The sequence below is a fragment of the Girardinichthys multiradiatus genome, chromosome 6 (genome assembly GCF_021462225.1).
Source record: "Girardinichthys multiradiatus isolate DD_20200921_A chromosome 6, DD_fGirMul_XY1, whole genome shotgun sequence".
Lineage (NCBI taxonomy): Eukaryota > Metazoa > Chordata > Actinopteri > Cyprinodontiformes > Goodeidae > Girardinichthys > Girardinichthys multiradiatus.
This window is the reverse complement of record NC_061799.1, coordinates 39,243,242-39,270,749: the sequence shown is the minus strand read 5'-3', so window position 1 is coordinate 39,270,749 and position 27,508 is coordinate 39,243,242. Positions and strand designations below refer to the sequence as shown.

General features: G+C 41.1%; 1 protein-coding gene across 1 annotated transcript; it reads right to left on the bottom strand.

Moving 5' to 3' along the window:
• Positions 1–187: 187 nt before the first annotated feature.
• On the bottom strand, positions 188–27,099 carry LOC124870082 (kinesin-1 heavy chain). Its single transcript, XM_047368550.1, has 26 exons — positions 26,727–27,099; positions 20,055–20,142; positions 19,848–19,921; positions 19,658–19,762; positions 18,356–18,404; positions 15,000–15,055; positions 14,818–14,905; positions 14,590–14,714; positions 14,331–14,435; positions 13,153–13,298; positions 11,985–12,133; positions 11,706–11,893; positions 10,291–10,359; positions 9,806–10,012; positions 8,539–8,682; positions 8,254–8,445; positions 8,023–8,140; positions 6,137–6,192; positions 5,929–6,038; positions 5,617–5,718; positions 5,425–5,485; positions 5,255–5,326; positions 5,063–5,167; positions 4,665–4,881; positions 4,429–4,561; positions 188–2,706 (listed from the first exon to the last, which is right to left on the bottom strand). The coding sequence occupies exons 1-26, from the start codon at positions 26,850–26,852 to the stop codon at positions 2,703–2,705; spliced, it is 2,889 nt and encodes a 962-aa protein (XP_047224506.1). The 5' UTR covers positions 26,853–27,099; the 3' UTR covers positions 188–2,702.
• Positions 27,100–27,508: the final 409 nt, after the last annotated feature.

The window sequence follows — 27,508 nt, the reverse complement described above, 5'->3', positions numbered from 1 at the left end:
TGAGTTAACTGAGACGAAGCACCAAACTGAAAAAACGCTTTTCCTGTTGCGTCTTTTTGAACAAGCTAGCTTAATTTAAACAGCAAATGAATTCATGAAACATTTGACAACTTTCCAAAAATAACAAAAGTCTACAATTAGTCAGCACAGGTAAACAGACTCAAATAACCAGACAGAAAAAGGCAGATTTTCTCATAATTATTTAATCACACATACATTTACATCATGCAGTCAATCCAAAACCGTGATCTCCTCATTTAACTTCTCGTCTCTGTCCATATCAGAGCCCTGCTTTACTTGTGCCCCAGTTCCCCAGGAATGATCCAGTACCGCGTCCGCTGACAGATCCCACCCCCCCCCCCCAAAAAAACAACAGTCCTTTAAAAATCGACCGACTATTACACAGTAATAAAAAAAGGCTACATTTTTGTTTTAATTTAGAATCAATGCAAAAACTTAAATTTCGGTAAACACCATAAGTAATCTCTGCAACCCATTTCTTATCCAGTTTTTGGTGGAAGGATATCATAGGATAAACATTTTAATGTTCATGGTCTTAACTAATCCAGATTATCACAGACGTCTAGATAAAACACAATCCTGTCGGAGACACGGGGAGATATACCTCTCTGCAGCTTGAAAAACACAATTACAACCATTTATTTTCCTCACAGGGCTTTGGAAACTTCTTTATACCTCCGATCTAAAACAGCCACATATGGAGTGTTGTTTTCTTTTGAGCATAGTGTGAGGAAGTTCTGCAAAAACCTGACTTTCTTGTCTTAACGTGACACCTTTCAGAGAACTCCCATCCTCCTCTTGGAGCTGGATTTGTTCCAATGCTCTCACCTTTTCCTCTCCATTGAGGCTTCTTTAATCTGTTTTCATAATTCAACTAAAAAGGAGCCTTTCCCTCAGCGTTCATATTGAGCACAGAAGAGGAACGAAAAGAATCCGTTTCATGTTTCTGGTTTCCAGCGATGAAAGAAGCCGTCAATGAGTAACAGAAAGAGGTGTGGCAGGAGCACTGCTGCAAACACAAACTCTGACCGACATACAGTGTATCTTACAGTATATTGCACTTATGCAAGGTGTTAGTGTTCTCATCCAGGGGGTTATAGTCACCATCAGCTTTCCTGCCAATGCACTGGGGCTTTACATGATTAGAAAAAACAGATGTGATGGGAACTAAAATAAAATATATATATATATAACAAAAAACATCAAAACACTAAAAAAATCCTACACCTGCTGTCTAATTTAGTTAAATAAATCCTTTCTTCCACATGATGACAGATTATTGTGCAATTTGAGTATTTTTCTTTAAGACCCTGCTTTCCCTGATTGGCTGATCAGCAGCAAGGGTCTGACCCATCAACCGATACACCCCCTTCGATCAAACATCTACACCATCTATAAAACAATAACAGACAGAGCACATAAAACCCAGCATAACACAGGGCTTAATTAAAAAAGAAGTAGGGAAGAAGATGAATGAAGAAGCGAGGCACCCTTGAAAAGAAATCATGACATGGATCAGGGCCTTATAGAGCTCCTGGATATGTGAGAGACTGATGGGACCCGGACAGGACAGGACGAAGATTGTGAGTGTCACATCCGTCTAATCGGCTGCAGTTTATGTGCTGAGATATATAAATAGAGTCTATTAACAGCTATATTATCCACTTAGATGAGTTGAAAACAGTACATTTAGCAACTTAGTGTAGGCTAAAAGGTGGAAGTTATTCTCATTTTGCCCCCTTCATCCCTCTACATTATTCATATCCTTCCAACGAAGCCACCGACAACAAGTATAGGTTTAATTTAACTTAATGATAAAAACAATTGGCCTCCACAGGTATTTATTTAAATACATCTACAGTACAACTGTTCCACGGCTTTTATCAATATTTTTTTAAATCCTTCTTTTTGAGCCGTTTCCTTGCAGCTTTCTCTCAGATGCCGGGGGAAACGTGTGCAGTAGTGCCGATTTTACATTTGTACAAGAGGAGCGCACAGAAACTAGTGTTCGACACCTTCGACGCAATGCAAAGTTTTTCCCTCCTTTATGAAACATGTAAAGTCTACCCATAGAAAACTGTGGTTAACAACTGATAGTAATCATAATGAAATGTACAGAAGTTAGCCTATAAGGTCGAGCTATTTTCTTCATTTTTTTTTGGTCTTTTTCCCCCTGTTTTAGGTGTTTGCTTTCTTGCTACGGATTACATTCAGCTTGGCACAGTGCAGAACTGCTCGCACAAAGACGATGGGTGATGACAGACTGTGCAAAACAAAAACGATGCTAAACATTCGAGATCGGGCACGGTTTCGCTCGCAAAAAAAACGCTGCGCCCGAGACTGCGTTTGGTTCGCTGAATAAGAATATTATCCTGCTTCTTGTAAATTTAAATTACTCCGTGTTTTTTTTCTTTATTGTTATTGTATCCCATAAGAGAAAGAGAGATATTCATAATGAGAACTGGAGGAGAGGAGTGGGAGGGTGGAGGTGTTTGGAGGGGAGAAGGGGTTGGGAGCTGTACAGGCCGGGAATATTTATATATATATATATATATATTTATAAATCTGAAACTCCTTAGTGGCTCCGTGGAGCCTGCTTGCTGTAATGGATTGACAAGTTGTCTGGGTGGGAGGGTGATGTTGGCTTCTTCTGTGGTGTCTTTCTTCTGTTCTGCTGCTCTTCAGCTGTAGAGTATAAAAAAAATAAAGATGTTGTCAAGAATAAATGCAAAATTACAGTCAATCAAGCTGCAAGCTGAAACGAGAATCCTTTACTTGCTGCAAAAAAAGCTAATTTAAATGCATGATGAAATGCTCAGACACCTCCTCCAGCTCCCCTGGGAGGGGGGGGGGAGAGCCTGAGGCATCCCCAGGCCAGCCAAGAGACACTCCCTGTCCTGGGCCGTCCTCCAGGCCTCCCCTCGTTGTGGAGGAGCAGCAGCTTTACTCGGAGACCCCACCGGATGGCCTCACTTCTCACCTTGAGGGAGTGCACAGCCACCCTGAGGAGGAAGCCCTTTTCAGCTGCTTGTACCCGGGATCTCATTCTCTCGGTATTCACCCAAAGTTCATGACCACAGGTAAGGGTAGGAACGCAGACCGACCAGTAAATCGACAGCTTTGCCTTTTGGCTCAGCTCTCTCTTCACCACAACGGACCGGTGCAGCATCTGCATATTACTGCGGTGACCACACCGATCGGTCTTGAGGCAAGGACTCCCCTCCAACCCCGAGAGGGCAAACCCCCCTTTTCCGTTCGACATATTGTTATTAAAACCTTCAATATATCTTTTTGGATTTTTATCTGCTAGACCAATAGTAGCACATAAATGTAATGAGGAATATCTAAAAAGTGTGGCATGCATATATGTCTTCATTTCCCCTGCGCAATAGTTTGTATGTTTTCTGAAGTCTTGAAACTGATTCTCAATTAGATTTAGGTCCGGACTTTGACTGGGCCATTCTAACAACTGAACATGCTTTGCTCCAAACCATCCTATTGTAGGCTCTGGCTGTATGTTTAGGGTCACTGTCCTGCTGGAAAGGTAAACCACCAGCCCAGTCCTTAACAGGCTTCCTTACAGGACTACCCTGTATTAAGGTCCATTAATTCTGCCATAAACTCCAGCTAGCTTCCCTTACCCTGATGAAGAAAAGCACCCCAATACTATGATGCTGTGATCACAGCGTTCTGCATTGGTCAATAGGTTCAGTTTTGGTCTCATCTGACCAGAGCAGGTTTGCAGTGTCCCCTACATGGCTTTTGGCAACCTTTTAACAACAGCTTAGCATGCCTCTCTTGCTATAAAAGGCCAGATATTTGGAGTACACAACTCTCTCAATTCTTTATCTGAGCTGTGGAGCATTGCTGCTCCTCCAGAGTTAGCATGGCTGCTTCACAGGTTAGTGCTTACCTTGTCTGACCTTGACAGCCATGTCTTGCACCATATCTCCATGATCAGATGATGGATTGGTCAGAGCTCTGTGAGATGTTAAAAGCTTGAGGTATTGTTTTATAAGCTAACCCAGCTTTTAGCTTCTCTCTTCATCTTCATCTAACCTATCTGCTGCGCTCCTTAGTCTTGATGTTGTTTGTTCACCAATGTTCTCTTTACAAAGATTTTAAAAACAGTGCATCATTTTTAGTCCAATTTGCAAGCCATACTACTTTATATACATCACATAAAATCCACTACAGTACTTGTAATGTGACAAACTTAATTAATTAATGTGAAAAATGAAGTTGTAAAAATACTCTTGCAGGAACTGTATTACATTCAACTGCCAATGGTTACATGACTTTAAATAAGCAACATTTGAGGTAGATTGGAACTCGGAAAAAAATGCAGTCACGCTTGAAAGTCCAAACTCATCGTTTTCCTGCAGAATAGACGTCGTCTCCACTCACTTCTTGTCAGGCTTGCTGCCTCCACCCCTGATGGACACCGGCTGGCTGTTCTGGTAGAAGCCGCCTCCGCTGCGGTTGATGTTGGGGTGGGTTGGAGATGCAACAGGAGGCTGTCCGGGCCGGATGGGTTTGGCTAGTAAAAAGGGGAAAGAGATTTGCATTTTATTACAGCTTATAAAGAGAAGCCCTTCAGAAAACATGAATAGATGCGTTTTCCACCTTATCCGCCTACTAACCAATCTGGGCCGAATGTCCTCTCCGGGCCATGTTCTTGGCCCTGACGGCCTCCTTGATGCGGTCCACCTCCTGCTGGTAGCGCTTGCGGTCGCGGGCAGCGTTCTCCTTGGCTTCCTTCAGTGCAGATTCCAATGCCTTGACCCGCTCAGCCGTAGCACGAAGACGTTTTTCCAATTTTGGAAGCTCACAGCGCAGGTCTGCATTATCACGAACCAGCTGTGGAAAACAGGGAGCGCTCGGTTTAAAATAGTTCTGTTTATCAGACTGACACAGAAGAGGATGAAAGGAAAATATCAGGTTGACAAATAAAATACTAAATAAAACTACCTGAGCAGAATGAGCAGCAGAGAGAAATGGTTACCATGAGAACTAATGGTCCTGGAAGTGTAACTCCCACCTGTTTGTGAACCTTGGTGAGCTGCTCAAGATTGTTCTCAAGAAAGGAGATTTTCTGTTTTTGTGCTGCACTGCCCCCTGTGTCATCAGAATCCATCTCAGCACTCTGAACAAATAAACAAATTACAAGTTATACATACAAATATATCAATTAGTGGCACATAAACATGAGTGATGAAAAGCAATCTGTCACCTTTTTCACTCTGGTGGCCAAATCCTGAACAAAGAGTTTCCTCAGGTTGTGGAGAGTCTGCAGCTCTTTGGCCTGTGACGGAAAAGAACGAGTGAAGTTAAACATTCAATAAAAGTTCAAGTAATGTGCCCAAACCTCGTGGTTTATTATCTAAGCTTAGATGAACGCACCACTGTCTCTTCAAGCCCCTTCAGATCCTGTCTGGCCTGCTCCCTTCTGTCCTGCATCACCCTGAATCACAGGAGACGAATTTGAAACGGTTACCTCGTGTCAAACATCACGCTTAACAGTAGTTAGAAACTGATGGATCTGTACCACAAGCTGTAATGAAGCAGGACGTTTTGTGCATGTCTGAAACCTACGTGAGCTCGTGCAGCTTGCGGCTCTTCTCCTGGTCGGTGGATTTCAGCTTCTCGTGCTCCACTCTGAGCCTCTCCTGCTCCAGCATGATCTTCTGGTTCAAGCTGAGGGAAACAAAATGCAGTCATGTTCAAAATATCTGTGACAGAACATGAAGATTGGTGGAAATACATCTACTTGTCAGTTCCTTGTCATGTCCTGCCAAAAGGCACAGTCCTGACTGAATTATTATGAGTAAATCTGAAGAGTAATATTCTTTGAGTAAAGCGGCACTGATGGAAACAAACTGCAGGGGCCATTTTATAGAGTCTTACTCCTGCAGCTCAGTGATGAGTTTCTCCTTGTTGTCCAGCTCGTCTCTCAGGCTGCTGATCTGTTTCTGGTGGGCTTCGCGGTGGGAGTGGATCTGCTTCTCCACTGCTTCCTGAACACCAACATAAAAGCTCATTTAAAGCACTTCTTACATTTTGGAGGCAGAATTAACTATAGTTACCAAAAAGTAATGATTCAATTGAGACGTACCTTAACTTCATTGGCAGTCTGGATCTCATTTTCCTTCTCCATAGCATGAACTTTCTCTGTAAAAGATTAAACCCAAGATTTCCAGGTGGTTAAAAGATGTCAACGTACTGAAAAAAAAAAAAAAAAATCCAAAATATCGACACATAACTTTAATTTTAGCTGTTTAACAGAAATCATTAAGGGCCAAAACAAACTCTAATGTGTTATCAAGCAGAAATAACTCATAATACATGAAATTCTTCTTTTCAAGAACCTATTCTAAGGCCCCTTTTCTGTTAGAAACTACTAAACCCAGTTTATCTCGGGTCGGCTCTACACGGTTTGGTTCATTTTCCATTACAGTTGAGTACCATCTCAATGTGGATCGTCAATAGCAGGGCGGCCCAACAGTACGAAAAGTAACGTGATGTGATTTATACGTTACACAAACACAACAACAGCGGAGGACCCGCTGCTCAGTCTACGGTTGTTTTCAGACTCAGAGTGAAAGAAGGGAGCCAGAGAAGGCTGCAGGCAGCAAGATGAAACACTGGATCATTACAGGAGAAAGAGGGAAGCCATGGAGCGCCAACACGCTGAAGCTAGAGGACATGGGAGGGTAAGCTAACGCTACCTAATGCTAGCTTGCTATAGTGATCATATAAGCCCAGCGTGCAAAATATGACGTGACTAGTTATAGAAACCTGGGGCCGTATTCACAAAGAATCCAAACACTAAAAGCAGCTCCTAGTGACGTCATTCTAAGAAAAATCTTCGATTTTCTGGAATTCTATTTCCTCTCGGTAAGATAAAAGTTATTCACGAAGCATCTTAGGCCTACAGAGAGCTCCTAAGGTGAGGAGATGTTAAGAGTAAAGAGGAGGACTTTTAGTGAGCCTAAGAGTGTCTTAAGCAGAGAAGATGGAAGGAAGACAGAGAGAAAGGAGAGATATTCTCCAGACAATTAATAAAACGCTACCGGCTCGATCGTAGAGGGATCCACCCCCTTAATAGTTGAGTAAATGATTACATAAACTTCTATAACAATCACACAATTATTAATAAAGAGATAAGATACATTTTATCATCTCCCTAGGTCAAAATGAAATAGATCAGGAGGGGTTAAAGATCAACCTCTAGTAAGGTAAGGATAAATAATAGAAACAATAACGAATAACCATGAATAAAAAGTGAACAAACTTACAAACATATAGTACAGAATTATTTTAATATTTCAGGCTGGTGCTGGAAGCAGAGGGAACGACCCATTGATCTGCTGGGAATGCCTGTTTGTTCAGTTTGGTTTTCTCCACCTTTTTTTTCTGGTCATTTTCACAAACTAAACCTCTTTATACGAGAAGGAGATCACAGTAAAACTCTGAATTTTAATATTAATAATTAAAAATTTAAATGAAATTAATGAATATGAAATAGATGCAGTATTCAAACGAAAAGCATGGCGAGTAAACATAATAATAACCTAATTGAAATAATGATAAGCATGGAAATAAGCTATGTTCAAACATTTTGATGCTGTGTGACGTGAATTTAAATTTTGCTAAGTTTAATCTTCATGATTTACACATTTCTGAATCCAATTCGGTTCATTTCTCTCCACTAGGAGCACATTTGGTTTTGGTTTTTTGCAACAACCAATCACAGCTCTTAGAAGACAGCGTCACACCTAGCAACGGGCTCAACCACACCTCCTCACTAAGATAGGAATCTCCATCCTCTCCTAGTTCAGAGTCGCTCTCAGCAGCTAGCTGAATCACTCTGAACTTACGAGTCCTTGCCAGGATTTTTTAGGCGAAGTTAGGAGCTCTCTGGGAGGACTCTGAGAATCTCTGTGAATATGGGCCCAGGTTCTTAGTTAGGTGGTCTGACCCAACAATAATGAGATGTACCTTGAGCGCTGAGCTTCACAAGCTCCTCATTGAGCGAGTCCACGTTCTCCTCCAGCTGCCTCTTCTTCTGCTCCACATTCTGAAGGTACTCAGTCAGGGACTTGATTTTAGCCTCATGCTGTGTGGATAGACGGAAAATATATACACATATTCAAGAACTTTCAGAAACTAAGGTATTTGTACCTTCATATAGAAGCCAGGTAGTTTTATTTGTGTGGTCATTTTAAATACCTGGGAGATGCGCAGCTGACATGCAGCCAGTTCCTTCTCGTTCTCGTCCATCTTCTTGTTGCTTTCAGACTGAATGCTCTCCAGCTGCTTGCAGCGCTTCACCATCGTCTTCACCTCGGATTTCAACTTGCTGATGTAGAGACGAGCCACTGTGAACTCCTCATCTATCAGACCGCTGCCGCTCTCGTGCTGCTGCACCGCCCCCCAAGGAACAAGCAAAATGCCGTTAAAACATCTTATGGAAGGGGCCAAACACGAGAGAAAATGCAGAAACAATCCTCGTACCTTTATATCGTTGCTGCCCACAGCGATGCCAATTTCAGCCAGGTCTTTGAGCAGAGAGGACATCATCTCAGTCACCCTCTTCTTCTGGTGATTGGACATTTCCTTCAGCTTTTGGAGCTCAGAGTCCAGAGAAGACAAGATGGACTACAAAGAAACAGGAGATTATGACATTCATTCATTATTTCTGATCAATAAATAATTAAACTGTCTCCATTTGATAATTGATTCCCTTCCCAGATGTGACTGAAACAAAAACAAAAAAAACACTGAAAAAGCCTTTCTATATTTTAATTGTATATTATATCATAAAGACAGAGAAATTAACAGGAGGAGCATAAAGCAGATAAGATAATCAAATAACACTTTATAGATGAAAAACACCCAGAGTTAAAGCTCAATCTTTCCTGACGCCTGGTTAATTTGCTACTTCCTGTCTGCATTGTTAAACGAAATCTGATGTTAGGTTTGTGAATAATAATATTATGGATATTTCTCTCCCTCACTTTCTTTTTGTTGACACAAACACATGATTTGTGCAGGTTTTGATAACTTCAAAAGATCTTTCAAGACCGATACGAGACGATTTCAGACCAATATGAATCATGAAAAAATGACTTAACAGCAAGTTACATGTTGCCAACTAAAATAGCATTTTTCAGCTGTCGGGTACCATTACATACAGGCTACCCAACTTAAACACCTTCCTATAGTATGTAGTTAAACTCTACACTCTTTAAATCTATGTTTTCAACCTAAACTCTTTAAATATAAACTTCTCCATGATGAAGAAACTGGCAATTAACCCAATCCTGTGCTGCATCACAGTCACATGACCAAACAAATACCACATGGCCAACTCCCTCCCTCTCCCTGAACACATACACAAACAACAAGATGAAAATAAACATCGGTAAAAAAAAATATCGGCCCCGAGTCTCAGTCAGTGTGTCTCAGGTGTTTTTTCTACAAGGTACCAATGATGCTGCAACAGAAATGACCCAAAAGTAGCAGAGGGCTTCTTCGATGCACGTTTCGCCAGGAGAAGCCATGATGGTTGCATCTCGCTAACACTTTGCAGGCCAGCCTTCAGCCAAAGGAGTAAATTTAATCATGATTTAATACCTTTAAAGTGTGTGACACCCGTAATTTTAAATGTTTGACTGCGATGAAGTCCAGATTAACTGCAATATGGTATCTGTGTGTCAAAACAAAACTAATTTAAACAGACTGTGTAAATACAAGGATCTCTGTGTCTGGGCATCCTTACAGATTTTTGACTGAGCTCCTCACTGATGGTCTCAAACTCCTTGGTCTTATCCTCCACCTCCTGGCTCTTCTGGTCGTAGTTGACAGCCAGCTCCTCCAGGGCCTGCAGCACTTCCTTCACCTCCTCCTTGGAGGCCTCGTTCTCCATCTGAAGGCGATTCAGCTCCGCCTGGAGGTTCTCGTGATCCCTCCGGGAGGAAGCCAACAGCTAAACAAGATGGCATTAAGTTTTTAATGAAGTTTTGCTTAGTTTAACAGTTAGCTTTCTATAAAACCTCTCAGTGCCAGAGAAACAATAACTCTAGGGTAAAGAGTGGACTAATAAACATTTCTATATTCCTACCCATCAGAAATAACAAATAAAATCAATTTTAGTTTAGTTCAACATAAAAAAGAAAAGTTTCCCATGATCTGTAGAACTATGGCGACCATGTCCTCTTTCTATACCGGCACCTCCTTTCCATCTGTCAGACCTCCACAACTCACCTCCTCCTGGTCGAGCATCTGCTGCTTCAGCTTCTCAACCAGCTGGCTTTGCTGGTTGATTTCTTCATCCTAGTGAATTAAAAGATATAAAACAAACGTGTTAATCACGAGGCTGACAACAGCCAACACTATTCGTTTTCCATATCTGAAGCCAAGAAAAATAAATAAATAAATAAAATGCCACCAGTATAATTAGACATTTTTAACTTTTTCAACAATAAATTATAACATGAACAACATGAGCAAAGGTTTTCTTTGATAGTAATGTGTCAAACATATACAGGTGCATTTTAGCAATACAGAATATCATCCAAACGTTATTTCAGTGATTCGATTCAAAAGGTGAAAACAAATCAGAGTCCAAGCCTTGTAAATCTCCTCCAAACTCACAAAAGAGCATTCTTTCACAATCCTCTTAAGGCCACACTTTTTCCTTCTACTAAACTTTCCATTAATGTTTGGATGCAGTGCTATGAACAGGCAGCTTCCTTAGCGAGGCCTTTCAGAGGCTTACCTGCCACAGGGAGTGTCTGAATGACTGAATGCTGCCTATTGCATGTTGTGTGAAAGCCTGTGTAGTTTAAACCAAGTACTGGACTGAGGGTTAGCATCAGCAAAGATTTAACTTTAAATAACTCAAATGGGCGTTTTTATCAGGACGTGCCTAATATGAAGCTTTAGGGTTTGTTAACAGTTGCTTATATGCATGAAGGCGCATTTATTCTTCCCAAGTTCAAGATTTTAGGAGTCCAATAAATCATAAATCTGCTTGGATGGAGTCCTAAAAAGCTTTTAGAGGTAAAGCTGGAGATCTGGGTGTCTGTCGGTGTCTTAGCGTGGTACAACAGCTCCTACATAGGTCCTGCAGTGGATAGTGAGGGGAGCTGAGAAGGTCCTTAACCTCAGACCAGGATCTGTTTCAGAGCTGCTGCAGGAACTCCTCCACAGCCTCTTCATGAACCTTCTGACAACCTGTTTAACTGCTGTAAAGGTTGTGTGTTTGGCATTACTGCACCTACTGCATGTGTTTTTATTTTTTTCATTTTTGTTTGTTCATCTAATAAGTATTCATACAAATCTGTTAAGGATCCCAGAACGACTTCAAGCATATATAATATATAAGGGTCTAACAAGAGACTTGATCACTAAAGGGAACGTAGAAGCTAAAAACACAAAACTTTAGCTGAGGACAATCCCGTTTAATTTAATAATCGCGTTCACTAAACCAAACTTTGATCCCTGCACTTTTTGTAGCAGAGCAACACTGACAGCAAAGAGAAGCTCACACACAGGTCTTGAATGGACTCTACAGATAAGCGCCCGCGAAGCTCCGCTTCTATAACACATGGATACAATTATGTGTATATATACATATATGTCTTTGTTACCGACTCCTGCGGTTTGCTCTGCCTCACCTTATCGTCCAGCTGTTTGTAAAGCTTAGTGAGCTCAGCCTCACACTTGTCCTTCTCTACGTCTGTGAGACGAACACCGGGCACGTTGGGTGTAGTAGCTGACTTTTCGTTGATAATGTTGTCCAGGGCCAACACCTCAGCGTTGGCCTTCTCCTTGTCGAACTGCTCCTCCACGGGCACGCTCTCTCCTGGTATTAGGTGGGGAAAATACATGTTCATGAGGTCTGAAGAGAGGAAACTTCAGCTTGAATAAACAAGCCAGAGTGGCTTCAGCCTCACCATTTCTCCAGCGGTTGAGCTCGTTCTCCAGCCAGGTGACGGTGTTCCTCAGAGTTTTGTTCTTCTCCTTCTCCCTCTCATATTTCTGCTTCCACTGCTCTGCCGTCAGCTCAATGTTCACCGTCACCGTGTTCTTAATGGTCTTTGCTCTGAGTGTTTGAAAAAGAAATGAGTAAACTGGGATGAATGTCATCAAAGAAGAGTATCATCCAGTACCTAGAATGCACGGCATCATGAAATACAAGCACATTATTCATAAAAATCTCTGCCAGAAAACATAAAAAGGTGTCACCACTATTTAATTCAGAAGAATAAATGATCCAAAACAATCGGGGTCCAACCCAGTAGACCCCAGTCCTCGAGAGCTACTTTCCTGCAACTTTTAGATGCATCCCTTCTCCAACACACCTGAATCAAATGGCTGAGTTGTTACCAGGCGTCTGCAGAGCTGAATGCAGATGAGGGAATTCAGCTATTTGATTAAAGTGTGTTGAAGCAGGGATACATCCAATGTTTGCAGAATGATAGATCTAGAGGACTGGACTTGGGCATACCTGATCTAAAACATATGGCCAAATCAACACAGTTTCAAGGTCACCAAATGAACCTTCTATCATGGCCATCTCGGTCCGGACACCTGAACTGTGTAGAAAACATGTGGGCTGAGCAGAAGGGAAGGAGCATAAGAGAGGATAATGGGCTCTGGATGATTTAGAGAGATTTTGCGAAGAGAAATGAACAAAGATCCCTCTCTCTGTCTGCTAAAACCTTAATACAGCCTTCTTCTACCCAATGGTAGAAGAAGGCTGTATTAACAGCATGACAACCAGTTAATTATCTTTTAAGTGCATTTCTTGCTGATTCAGTAAACATACTCAAATTAAAGCTGGATTGCTATTTTTCAGCATCATGGATCATGCAAAAGCATTGAAAAGATTAATTTATTTTCAGCTTTTTGCACTCAAGGGTGCCAATAATTGTGAAAGAGGTGTTCTGAGGTTTCTACCACAGTACATTTCAGTTTTTAGTGTTGTATAAAATGTCATTTTGAAGCTGTATCTCAAAATATTTAGGTCTTCCAGACATTAAACATTTTTAAAAGCAAGAACCCCACAATTCAGTCACCCTTTCGCGCCAAAACACTGTTCGGGTTCTTCTTCTGGGTTACCTTTGTCCGAACATCAGGGTGGATTTGGTTTCAGCCTCATTATAGGAGGAAGGGGAGCAGCAGATCACAATGGTGGTTCGACAGTTACCACCCAGGGAGTCCTGCAGGATACGGGTCATCTTGCTGTCTCGGTAAGGGATGTAGGCCTGAAAACATGTAAAGCAGGTTGAAGAGAGGAATCAAAAGTGAATGAAGATATTTTCTTTAGAAATTATAAACAGAAAAAAATCTAAGTGAGAAAGAAGAACTAAAACTGAAACAAGGATGGCATTTCCTAAACAGAGATGTCCCAGTCTAAAAAACACTCCTATCTGGAAAATGAGCTCAAACCGCTTCAGCAGGTTCTCACAGGTTCTGTAAAATTATCTGGTAACGAACTGATAAACTGATTAGCTTTGGTACGAACAGCTAAGCTGCAGCAGGACGCCATCATTCTTCAACACAGCATTCTGCTCAGTGGGGAAGGAGACATCTCTGGACAATAGCTAATTTGTTTCAGAGCATCATAAATATATCAACAGCTGTCTGCCGCAGGTTGTTTGCAGAGCGAATGAGCCGTAGAACAAACCTGCACTTGATCAAAGTGAAAAGGGTGAAATGAGAAAGAAAAGCTTCAGCTAGGCGTTGCTTGGAGGCGAGTTTTTATCTGTGCAGAGTTATTTCTGAGACACAAAGGACCTGTAGATGTCTTAAAATGGAAATTCAACACAAAGAATACAGAAAACATGTTGGAGCACAGGCTCCAGGCTGTGCAGCTGGCAAACAGTCAGTGTTCTTATTCTTTGCGCTCTTATCAATAGTAATGTCTCATATTAAGACTCTAAACATGTAATTTAAATATAAAAAAGCAAAAAAAAAAATACAAATCACTGCCCGAGGTTGGAAGAGATTCAGTGCTCATTAAAACAAGCTAGATAATTATGCCAAAACAGATAAATGCTCATGTTAAATGTTACAGATTTTCTAGACATTTAAGTAAAAAAAATTGTTAAATGTGAAAGAATAGATTGCTACGGTTGGCCTCCAATGCTTTTTCTCCTTCACTAGGATACATTTATTCTGTTTGTAAATGTCAATAACTTGGAATTTGAAGGGATGGAGGGATGGAAATTCAGATATTAGTGATCCAGACTTCTCCAGGCTTCACGGGGAACATTAAATGAAATGAAGCAACTCACCGTCCCTTCAGCCAGCGCAGAGATGACGTTTCCCAGAGAAGACAGAGACTTGTTGATATTCTTAGCTTCATCCAGCACCGCCCCTTCTGCACCCGTTTTACTGACCTGCAGACCATAGAAGATACCAAACCCCATTAAAATTAAACAAAACATTGACCCTACCATGGATTATAAGCAGATAACACTGCCAAAGTAAACACATTTAGAGTGTTGTAAATATGGCTGATTACGGTGCTTGTATCTGAGATGTTTACGTCACCTTTTCACTACCAGCAAGATCCACCAGGTAGAGTTTTCCACTGAGCTTCTGCTCCGTCTGAGTGTTCTCCTGCTTAACGTTTATCAGGAAGATACTGTGACTCCTGGAGCTGTGCTCGTTCATGTCTGAGGAGCAAAATGGTCTTGGTCAAAAGTGATCTGCAACAAAACCGCATAAGCCTAAAGATAAACAGCATAGCTTGCTGTAAAGCGCAGGATGGTTCCTTACTTGTGACTGCTACATGTCTGTTAGATTTGCCTTCATCAATTGTATCCATGACTTCCTCTGGGCTGCACACAAATCTTTCAGTGCAGCCCTTTAAGATGAAAATAGGAACATAAAACAAGTTTATTAAGCTCCGTTAGCTGGTTTTACCAGATGTTTACAGGTGACAGGAGAGCAGGTCTCACCTTGACATAGGGTACTCTGTTTTTGTCTTCATGCACTGATAAATTGGTCTTTGACACTGGAAATAAAATACAAACACAACAGAAATGAAGGTCAGTTCAAGTAAAACAAAATAGATTTTAATTGCTTAAGAGTTCCAGCCAATGCTGTAATATTTATTGTGCATTTCTCCTTGCATCTTAAGTTGCTCATAACGTATGAGCTTGTCTCAGACCATTTCCTGCAATTCTTCATTACTATAAAGCTATAAATTCCCCAACCTCAAATAGAGCAGCTGAACTGTGGCTAATATGAAATCACCATACATTTTGCACAGTATGTTTTGAGCCACATATGAACATTACTGATTTCAAACAGCGCCACTTGTTGTAGACATGGAAAACACTGACAATTAAAACTACCGTATTTTCCGCACTATAAGGCGCACCGGATTATAAGGCGCACCTTCAATGAATGGCCTATTTTAGAACTTTTTTCATATATAGGGCGCACCGGATTATAAGGCGCATAGAATAGAAGCTACTGCAGTCAAACGTTTGACTGGGGTTGCGTTATGCATCCACTAGATGGAGCTGTGCTAAAGAGAATGTCAACAAAACAGTCAGATAAGTCAGTCAGTCAAACTTTATTAATACACTACAAACCAGCGTTCTGATAACTCCATTCACTCTCATGGTAAGGTCTCCTCTACATAGAACTCTATTGAATAGAGCCAACCGCACGTTAGGAATGCATTGGGGTCTATGAAGTTGAAGTTGAAATCAAACGTTAGTTAAAACGTGAAAGGGAACTTTTCCCTGATTCAGTAAACACGTAAAAGAAACAGTTTGATGCACTAAATCAAACGTTAGTACTGTTAACCTTTCCTGTTTCTGTCCCCTGACCGTAGTCTGATGACACAGGGGAGACGCTTTCTCCAGGGCCGAAGTTACTAGTTTCCTCGGGGTTAACTCCCTCACTCATACGTTGCTGAGTTGAGCATGAAGAAACAGCATCAAAACACTGAGTTGTTGACGAGATTCGGGGTTCTTTTTAATGACTTTGCAGCACGTAAAAACACAGGGCTTACAGACTCATACACCGCTGCTCCGGTCGCCGTCTCTACCCACCCCACACACACAATAATACCGACGTCACTCCTTCATTCTTGATTCTCAGCTACGGCAGCACACAGCGCCACCTCTGTCCGGAGGAGTAATGTCAACATCTTCCATACACACACACGAAACATACACCCCACACACTGAGCTTCTAATCACATATAGTTCAGGCAATTCCTGCAACAGTACATTCAAACGTTATACACACACAAGTGGTGTTGGACTAGGAGTAAGTACAGTACAGGTGTTTACCGCTATTACTTCGGCGACGCCCCTGACTACGGTAGCCGTAATGCTGCAAGCGGTGCGGCTTTGTAGTTTACCAGTCGTACTGAAACATTTTGACAGAGCGCCGTGTACAACCAGTATGGATCAACCAATTAACCAATTGATCCATATACAGGTCCTTCTCAAAAAATTAGCATATTGTGATAAAGTTAATTATTTTCCATAATGTCATGATGAAAATTTAACATTCATATATTTTAGATTCATTGCACACTAACTGAAATATTTCAGGTCTTTTATTGTCTTAATACAGATGATTGTGGCATACAGCTCATGAAAACCCAAAATTCCTATCTCACAAAATTAGCACATTTCATCCGACCAATAAAAGAAAAGTGTTTTTAATACAAAAAACGTCAACCTTCAAATAATCATGTACAGTTATGCACTCAACACTTGGTCGGGAATCCTTTTGCAGAAATGACTGCTTCAATGCGGCGTGGCATGGAGGCAATCAGCCTGTGGCACTGCTGAGGTCTTATGGAGGCCCAGGATGCTTCGATAGCGGCCTTTAGCTCATCCAGAGTGTTGGGTCTTGAGTCTCTCAACGTTCTCTTCACAATATCCCACAGATTCTCTATTGGGTTCAGGTCAGGAGAGTTGGCAGGTCAATTGAGCACAGTGATACCATGGTCAGTAAACCATTTACCAGTGGTTCTGGCACTGTGAGCAGGTGCCAGGTCGTGCTGAAAAATGAAATCTTCATCTCCATAAAGCTTTTCAGCAGATGGAAGCATGAAGTGCTCCAAAATCTCCTGATAGCTAGCTGCATTGACCCTGCCCTTGATAAAACACAGTGGACCAACACCAGCAGCTGACACGGCACCCCAGACCATCACTGTCTGTGGGTACTTGACACTGGACTTCTGGCATTTTGGCATTTCCTTCTCCCCAGTCTTCCTCCAGACTCTGGCACCTTGATTTCCGAATGACATGCAGAATTTGCTTTCATCCGAAAAAAGTACTTTGGACCACTGAGCAACAGTCCAGTGCTGCTTCTCTGTAGCCCAGGTCAGGCGCTTCTGCCGCTGTTTCTGGTTCAAAAGTGGCTTGACCTGGGGAATGCGGCACCTGTAGCCCATTTCCTGCACACGCCTGTGCACGGTGGCTCTGGATGTTTCTACTTCAGACTCAGTCCACTGCTTCCGCAGGTCCCCCAAGGTCTAGAATCGGCCCTTCTCCACAATCTTCCTCAGGGTCCGGTCACCTCTTCTCGTTGTGCAGCGTTTTCTGCCACACTTTTTCCTTCCCACAGACTTCCCACTGAGGTGCCTTGATACAGCACTCTGGGAACAGCCTATTCGTTCAGAAATTACTTTCTGTGTCTTACCCTCTTGCTTGAGGGTGTCAATAGTGGCCTTCTGGACAGCAGTCAGGTCGGCAGTCTTACCCATGATTGGGGTTTTGAGTGATGAACCAGGCTGGGAGTTTAAAGGCTTCAGGAATCTTTTGCAGGTGTTTAGAGTTAAGTCGTTGATTCAGATGATTAGGTTCATAGCTCGTTTAGAGACCCTTTTAATGATATGCTAATTTTGTGAGATAGGAATTTTGGGTTTTCATGAGCTGTATGCCAAAATCATCCGTATTAAGCCAATAAAAGACCTGAAATATTTCAGTTAGTGTGCAATGAATCTAAAATATATGAATGTTAAATTTTCATCATGACATTATGGAAAATAATGAACTTTATCACAATATGCTAATATTTTGAGAAGGACCTGTATAAGGCGCTCCGGATTACAAGGCGCACTGTCATTTTTTGAAAAAATTAAAGGTTTTTAAGTGCGCCTTATAGTGCGGAAAATACGGTAAGTGCATTTATTGCCTCCAAGTGTCCATAATAACTATTCAACCTGTTCCAATATTTTTAGGCTCCTGGCACTTTGTTCTGTCACATCTGCTACCCCAGTCTGGAATAATTAATGAAGGAAGAGGGATTCAGTGTCGACTCTGCCAGTTTAGACACTTACCATCCAAAAGATCTCGGATTTTGTCCAAGTAGATTTCAAAATATGAAACCTGCGAACAGACAAAGATCCTCATTAATTAGTTATCCAGCAGAGAGGATCAACAATGGATGACTGGTTGCCTCGTTTATTGTTGACGCAGCACAAGTATGTCACCTGAATCTTGTAAAGAATGTGTTAGCAAACAAGAAACAAACATCCGAGTCTAAAATACTATAGATGAGGAAATGCAACACACCTAATGTGTTATTTCAGACACAGTGCTCTTCAAGAATACTCGTACACCTGGACCTTGTTCCCTTTTTTACATTTACAACCATTAAAATGTGTTTTTTGGGATTTTTTGCGGTAGATCAAAACAAAGAAGCGCAAAACTGCATCTATATTCAGCGCCCCTTGGTCAATACTTTGCAGGATCTGCTTTCACTGCGATTACAGCTGGACATCCTTTGAGGCATGTCTCTACCATTTAGAAGCTAACATTTTAACCCATTATTTTTAAAATAGCTCAGGATCAGTCAGATTGGATGGAGAGAATCTGTAAACATCAACTTTCAAGTCTTGCCACAGATTTGCATTTAAATTTAGGCCTGGACTTTGACTGGGCCGTCCCATAACATGACTATATTTAATCGGGCTCTTGTGTTTTTGGTTGTTGTCCCTCTAGAAGATGAACCTCTACTGCAGTATTAAGTCTTTTTTTCCATAATTGCCCTGTATTTATTTTCATCCATCTTCCCATCAACTCTGACCAGCTACCCTGGCTTTGCTGAAGAAAAAATTCCCACTGCATGATGCTGCCACTACTATGTTTTACCATGGCGATGGTGTATCTAGGGTTTAGGTGCATTGCTAAATTTGTGCAAACCACAGAGTTTTGCATGCTGACCAAAAAGTTAAATGTTGTGCTCATCATTTACTGTGTCCTCTACATGGCTTGTAGCAAACTGAAAAAAGATTTTGAAAGCCAGGTCTCCTTAACTTAACTTTCTGTTAGTCTATCGCATAAAATCCCAATGAAATACATTAAGGTTTGAGATTTTAATGTGAGAAAATGTGGAAAAGTTCAATTGGTGGGAATACTTTGGAAAGACGCTATATTTGAGACACTAGATTTGAGACACTATGAGCTGCATGATAAAAACAGAAGTATGAAAAAAATAAGATAAGCTACACAGGATACATGATGCAGCAGTTCAAAGCTGCGAGTAAATACAGCCTTCTTCATGTCTGAAGATGAAAAATCACCAAACCATGGGCAAAAACCACATCATTACAAATCTTTCTATTCAGCTCTCTGCTTACTTTAATATGAAACTCCAGGTTTTCATCCATGGAATAGATGTAGTTGAAGATGTCCTGTACTATCCTGGGGATGATGCCCATTGAGTCTGTGTCATGGAGATTCCCCTACAAACAGGAAGTAAAGACAATTTAAAAAGCTAAATTTCACTCAAACGGTGCCCTGAAAGTATTAATAAAAACGTGTTCTTACCTCCATGGTGTGTGTTTTGCCAGATGATGTCTGTCCATAAGCAAAAATTGTTCCATTGTATCCCTCAAGAACATCTATTAGAAACAAGCACAGAAATAAAACTGTGAAGTGATGATTCACACAACCTGGAGGGGGGCGCAATCTGAAGGAGCCTGCATAACGCCTGAAAACAGTAACTCAGCTAAAAAGATGCAAAGTAAACCTTACCTTTTACAATCTTTTGGGCGCAAGCGTTGTAGACTTGTTCTTGTGTTGTACTTGACTGAAACACTCTGTCAAACATGTAGGGTTTACCCTGAAATAGAGAGGAAATAGTATGAGAAACACAATTTACTGATAAAAATGATTATTACGTTTCTGTCCAATCTACTTAGTTATATCCCATCTCAATCAATTAAAGCATGTCACTGAAACCCAGTGAGGATTAATTAATTTGTTTATTTCGAATTGTATCATTTGAATTTTATTCTTATTGTATTTTAATCATTTTATTTATTTCTGTTGCGGATGTCACCATGAGGTGCATCCTACCTGCACCACCCCGGGTTGTGTGGAGGAGGGGTGGGGTTACATGGTTTTGTTACCAGCTATAACTGTGACACTCAATAAAAAGAAGGTACAAAAAATTTGTATGAAAGAATATTTTGTTGAATTATTTGCGGTATTTTCTTTTCTAACTAAATGAAGACAGGTGTACGTTTTTTTTTCCTTCTTCTGTGAAATGGCTCCAAAGACGAGTTCTTCATTAAGCCACCTTTACTTCCGACAAGTCAACCGTTTAATCCAGGTATGTCCTACACTTACATACACTGGCGTCATGGAACCAACCAGCGATGGCAGCACCGCTGCTTATAATTGAGCTCTGTTCATGACATCGAACACTTTACACCTACTTGCCAACTTAGCTCTCATCGGGACCTCAGAGGCATAATGGGGCCAACAGCACCTCAGAACCCTCGTGAGGCTGCGGTGCGTTCACAGAGACAGTAACAAAGTGTCTCAGACCCGGTTTATGATTTCTCAAATAACTGTCCTAGAGTGGACAGACATTTTTCTTATTAACGCATAAACACCGAACAGGATGTTTACGATAAGGGTTTCTTGTGTGTTCAGTATAAGTCAGACGAATATCCGTGTAATGTTTTTGTGACATAACCCAGCAAATTCAAGCCAAGCCTAAACTTTATCTAAACTTTCCCATTAATGCATCTTTAAACATTTTTTACAAAGGTGGAGCCCAGTAGATGGTATTTTAGGGATGTTGTACTTCAGGCAACCCCTGCCAGTGTTGGACGGGACGATACAGGACATTATTGGAACCGTAACATCTTTAACATTTAAGGATTTTTTTAGGCCTAAATTCAGCTCTACAAAGGCTCAAGAGCTTTAAGCAGCAATTTAGGAGTCAATCTAGTTGAATCAAGCAGTGTAACTGATGTTGGCAACCTGTGGGCCAAACAGAACTTCAAGGCACAATTCCTGCGAGATACAGATCAATAGCTGCATTGAAGATGGAAAGTGAAGGGCAATAAATCTAATGTTACAAGCAATTCTGACGTTTCTCTGAGATGGCGTGCTGTGTTTGGGGGTTTGTAATCCAGGTTGACTCATATCTCATCTCTGGCTGTTAGGGGCAGGGCTGTAAGAGTGAAACGTGACAACTTAGAGAGCATTACCAGTATCCAAGGTAGCAAAACAGACGGAGACTGGTCCATGTGCAGGAAGTCAGGATCAGAATACTGAAAAACAGCTTGTGTTTCACCGATTACTGCTGGCTGGTTTAGGAAGAACAGCACATGAGACACACACCCCGATTTAGGGTGAAAAACATATTTGCTGCAAGCCGACATCATTGGATTTTCACAACATTTTTTAGACAAGCAGTCGCACCTCAGGGGCAACTTCGCCATTGGTTGGCAACCGCTTCAAGGTACACAATGGTTTTAGAAAAGGCTAAAATACTCCATTATACCGTTTCAATGATTTAAAGTTTTTTTCCATGAAATGTTAAAAGGAAGCTGCAACTAACCTGCAGATGCGCACTGCTGGTCAGCTGGCTGAAAGAAGGCTCCTACACCTGTCCCTTGCTTACAAGAAAGACAAATTCGGCAGATTTGAAATATTTACAGTTGCGCCATGGAAAACCTCACTCTTATTGTCAAATTCAGGTACATAATGTATTGAGGTTTTTTGTCTACATTTCCACTATTATTCAATATCTGATCTTACACATTTTGTGCAAATATGTATACATTCATACATATTTATTAACCTAGACAGACTACAGTCAATTCAACTATACATGACCAGGAGAGCAAAACTATGACTTAACAGCTCTTAAATCTCCTACTGAGCAGCCTGTCTATATAGTAGTAGTTGTTTTTTTTGCCCTATTGTTGTTGTGTGCTTGTACTGGTATAGTTGTCCTTAAACCTCAGGTACTTATAGAGGGATCTAGAAAAATTCACTTGCCCATTAAAAGCGATTTGATCCTGATTGATGTAACACTCTTTTAACAAAGTACTGTTAGCAGGCACTACTGGAGCAGATAACAATAAATGTAGTGGGTGTTTATTCTGTATGTTTTAGACAATGGGTTTTAAATAAAAACCGATCATGTCATAACTTTTCTTAAGTCTTGCATGGTTTTATTGCATTATCGGCCGATGCCTTCTGTACCTGCAGCCACCTTAAGAACGCACAGATGCAGTCACACTAAAGTTGCCACTTATCAGTTTTTACAGGTTTGGGGATAATAACACACTCCTAATTTGAGTGGAAAAAAAAAAACTTGATATCATAGGATTTTGCCCCGTTCCTCAGGTGCAGCTCTGAGTATGCAGCCCAGCAGCATCTTAAAACACCTGCAAGTCACTCCAGAGAACTACATCCTGGTCATTAACCCTGCCTAGAACAGCAGCACCGAGCAGATATCCACACTGACAAAGGTTGGGAGCAAACAATAGGAGGTTTAACGTCATTACTGTTACTGCATCTACTAGCCTCGTTACTTACACTTCTCTCAAATTGGATTACTGACTAAAATTGCAATTACATTGCAATGTACTGTTGGAGTGTTCAATGGTGCTCAGTCACACTCCTCCCCCTCCTGATGGCTCTGCTATAATATAACTCATAAAGCACAGTCACAGACTAAGGTTATTCAGAACATCCTCATTGTATGACACATGAAACTGAAATGCACTTATTTTGCTACAGATAGCTGAATTCATCCGTTTTGGTTTTGGGTAAACGCTTTGCTTCCTCTTCTTCCTGGTGCTCATATGGTAAAACATAAACCAGACTGATTAGTGCATCCCACATGTTTAACTATAGTAGGCACACTTTCACTGATCTCTGCTGCTTTTCTTTCCTGTTATCTCTCACACAATTTCTCAGCTACATCTTCTAAAAATGGTTCATTTCTGTTTGATAGGGCTTCCGTGGGTTCCTGAGTGAAAAGAGGAAACATGACAGCAAACCATTGGACATTAATACGATCTTTTAGCTTACAAGTGAATGGAGAAGCAGCAGCATGAAAAATGTACCTACGTGTTGGCCCTTTGTGGGCCGGGCTAGCTTGGCGATTCCAGCTTGTAATATCACCACCAACACCTCATCTAGAAATTTTATCTCCCTGCCTTTCAGGCAAAAACATAAATAAATACCAGTATGTTCAAATGACCTCACAAAACCTCAAGTAAACAGAGCGTCAGAAAACTAAAGCCTGAACAGAGCCTGCTTGTGACACAGCTTGGCTGAGAGGATGAAGCACTGTACTGTCCACACCCCCAAGACTATAAAAATGAATACAAATACTTGCTAAGTCTCTAGGTCACCCTTATTAAGAGCACCAGCAAAACAAAGTACATCACCAAAATAATTACCCACCCCAACCCAAGAGATTGCCCAGCGCCCGGCCAGCAGCCTACCCTGATTGGTCGAACAGCTGGTAACCAGGAGAGAAAACAAGGAGATTACCCAGGAGGCCTGGGGTAATGCTGCTGCTACCTCTGTGCCCTGTAAGTGATGTATTTGTCAAAGCAGATGCAACATCAGAGGCAACAGGCTGCTACTTTGCAACACCCCTTCATCTCACACAATGTGCACTGGTATTCCAGCAGCATGACGGGCACTCTGTATTGGGCAGGGCTTTGCCACGCCTTAGGGGCACTGAAAGCTAATGGCCTGAATCCAGATTCAACAAGGTTGCTGAGGAAGTCACAGCAATTACAACTGTTTTCTTTGTTTTGTATGAAACAAATGAGTAACTCTGTTGTATTTAACATTTTAAGCCTGAAGTTTAAATAAAAGGGGAATGGGATAAATATCTCATCAGCCCAAACCAGCAAATTCATGAGATCTATTGAGTACACGTTTCTATGGCCTCATTCTCTGTCAAATATGAGATTAAATTGGTTTGCATGAGTTAGCATATTACAGTCAAAGTCCACAAGGCAACGGCAGCTTCTAAAAAAACTAATATTTAACCATGTTTTATGGTAAACCACTGGCTTTTGTATGTCAGCCTAGCACGTGAACTGTTTTTTACCTACAGAAATAGCTAAAAGAAATATTAGTAAACCTACTAATTAATGTCAAGTAAGTTCACCTCAGTCATACAGATACAGACTGACACCTCTGCAGTTTTTCTAGGCTTTTTTATCATGCCTTGTAGGTCGATGAAAATAAAGTTTCCTTTTTGCATGATCCTTATGTTTGTTTGATTCTATCAATCAAGCGCTAGTAACACAACACCATGAGTGATTTCCTTTCTCATTGTAGAATTAGTGCCAATGCCTTTCACTTACCAGGCTTGATACGGGTCTGTATCACCAGGAGCCTAATGGCAGTGATGACAAGGCTGATTCATTCCCAACTAAACAATTTATGAAAAGAGAACTTTTTCAATGTAAAACTAGAAAAAGCTAATCACAATCCTTGTCCCAGTCTCAGTGAGAGCAAAATCGGAACTGGACTTCGTGGATGTGATATTTGGTAGTCTACGATATTTCAGGTGACACTCATTAAGACTTTGCTGGTCAGTAATAATTATGGTCCTTGATAGATTGTCACTTTCTTTTGTGCCAAGACCTGATTTAAATCTTGGTGACTTGGATCATAAAGCTGAGGAAGAGTGGTGGAGACATTGTGAGGATAAAAAAAAGAAATGTTAAGGCGAGGATAACTTGGGTTAACCGAAATCAATATTTTCACTACATTATTCATGATGTCATCTTATCTAAACTCATGGAGCATTCAATATGCTGTTGTGTGCACTCTATGGATAAAAGCCTGTTTTAATTAAAACTCTAATTTAATGTGTTTTCTTGTCCTTAATGAAAGCATGCTTTATCATATAATAATTATGTGGGCGGCAGAGTTTTCAGTTATCAGGCTTCCTTTGTGTGAGACCAAAGTCCCTGTCAGCTTTAGAGACTGGACCTAAAACTTTCCTTATTGATGAAGTTTATTCTGTGTCATCTCTGTAGTTTTGTTGCTATAGGCTTAAGCTACTGACCACTTCCCTCAATCAGCTTTCTTTATGGTCAACTCTCAGTTTATGCTTTACTTGCAAGTATTGCTGCCAATAATTTATGTAGTCTCTTAGTAAACCACTGCAAATATTTATCTCAAAATGCTGATTTCTTTTGACAGCTGTAAAAAAAAAACAACATCAACTTAAAGTTCACTGAATTTTGACTGCATGGTGTAGACATGCACCATCAATCAGACACAGATTGGAATCAGCAAGTTGCCAATGACCTTCAGGTTAAATTGTTATTGGGGGGAAACAACTGATTTTTTTTAAATTCTTGGCCTGACTTGGGATCAAAACGGCAAACTTCCACCATTTTTGGTCAATAAAACGCATCAACCTTGATGACCTAATCAAGGTTAGAGACAAATGTTTTAAAGCATAAATGAGGATAATCTTGAAATTCTTTCTTTTATGTTGTGTTACAACATACTCTGTTAAAGAACCTTCAGAATATGTTGCTCTTTTACATGTTATAGTCCTTTTGGGGAAGACAAGAAATGGTAAAACCTAGAACTGGCAAGTCAGATCTCAAAGCAAAGGGAAACGTGGGTACCAGTCAGGAACTGCCTGATTGAGGGTCTCTTGGGTGGAACTGAACTGGTTGTTATTGTATTCTAATCTAAAAGCAATTGGCTGGAATGAATCTGAAAACAATCTGACAAAATTGAACACACTTAGCTATGAATTGAGACTACAGCGTCTTCAGATGACGTATGTTAGAAATTGGCTCTTCAAATACACCAAACTAGATTAATATCATCTTTAATTGGTATCATAGTTATTAAATCTCAGAATCTTCTTCCTTATCTCTAATAACAGCACACGTCTCTGTAATAGCCAGATCTCCTCCAACACGATTTATAGGAGGGTCCGGTACGTGTCCAGTTGGCCAAATAGCTCGTGTTAGCATTAATTAAGCTAGAGCATTAAAACTAGCCAGCTAGCCGGGGCCAGTTAATCTGCAATGAGCTGGCCTAGCCTGTTAGCCAACAGTTTGCTAGCTATCACCATATCAAAGCTGGTTTACCCTTCATGCTGACGCAAACTGCCCACAATTGTCAGCTGTACAGTTACAAGTGCAGAGCTACGTAATATATTATGTCTTAATAAATAGTCTACAGACCAATGTGGTGGACCGGAATGGTTGACGCCAGTGATAATTAAGCCCGTGGCAGCCTGACTGTCTATGGCTTTGTTGAATGACAGCTCCGCGCAGCTAGCTGGAGCTAACAAGCTAAGGTGCTAACCGCGGTAGCTACAGGACAATCAGAAATGGCGAGATGTGTCAGAGTTCTGTGAAGTTAGTGTCTGCGGTCTCTCAGACGAAAGCAACTCACCCCGATAACGACAGTGTCTTCCCCTTGAAATTTAGGGATGTATTTGTCGCCTCTGGTAACCTCAGAGCTGTTCAGGGGCCTGAAACGGCACATCACTTTGATGGTGCACTCCGCCGGGTCGGCCATCTTCCACGGTTTACGAATGGAAATTCACCGATGCAAAAACTAAAGTAGATCCTGGATCCCAGGGGCGGCCGGTGGCGGAGAATCGGGAGGCCGAACCCCTCTGTCCTTAATCTCAGGTTCTGGAAAGGGGAATGTTAAATCGGGCATTCAACAGAGAAAAGTCCTTGTTTTCCTCTCAGTCACTTCCCCCTCCGGTTAGGAAGCCATGATACCGGTGGATGAGCGGGTGTCCGCCTCGCCCCTCCTGCTGTGGATCACAATGACATCATCCCAAAGGGCGCTCCCCCTCAACAAAAACACAAATCAGCCTTAAAGCTGCCGTTGCATTTGTGTTTGGTGCAAGTCCCGACCGGACTCTTACTGCATTTTTCAGATAGATAGATAGATAGATAGATAGATAGATAGATAGATAGATAGATAGATAGATAGATAGATAGATAGATAGATAGATAGATAGATAGATAGATAGATAGATAGATAGATAGATAGATAGATAGATAGATAGATAGACGCTAAGTGGAAGGAAAGTGATAAGTGGTTTAACATTTTTTTTTTTTACCAATAAATACATAAAGAAAGAAAGAAAATCTGAAAAGTGTGCCGTGTTTTTTTTTAATGTGAAGAACCAGCTTTCACAGCAGTTGTAGCTGCTGCTT

Excerpts from the sequence above, each read along its gene's own strand:
- LOC124870082 (XM_047368550.1), bottom strand. The coding sequence starts at position 26,852 with ATGGCCGACCCGGCGGAGTGCACCATCAAAGTGATGTGCCGTTTCAGG. Across the intron at positions 19,763-19,847 it reads GCAAAACACACACCATGGAG|GGGAATCTCCATGACACAGA; the intron begins GTAAGAACACGT and ends TCCTGTTTGTAG. Across the intron at positions 5,168-5,254 it reads TGGCCACCAGAGTGAAAAAG|AGTGCTGAGATGGATTCTGA; the intron begins GTGACAGATTGC and ends TTATTTGTTCAG.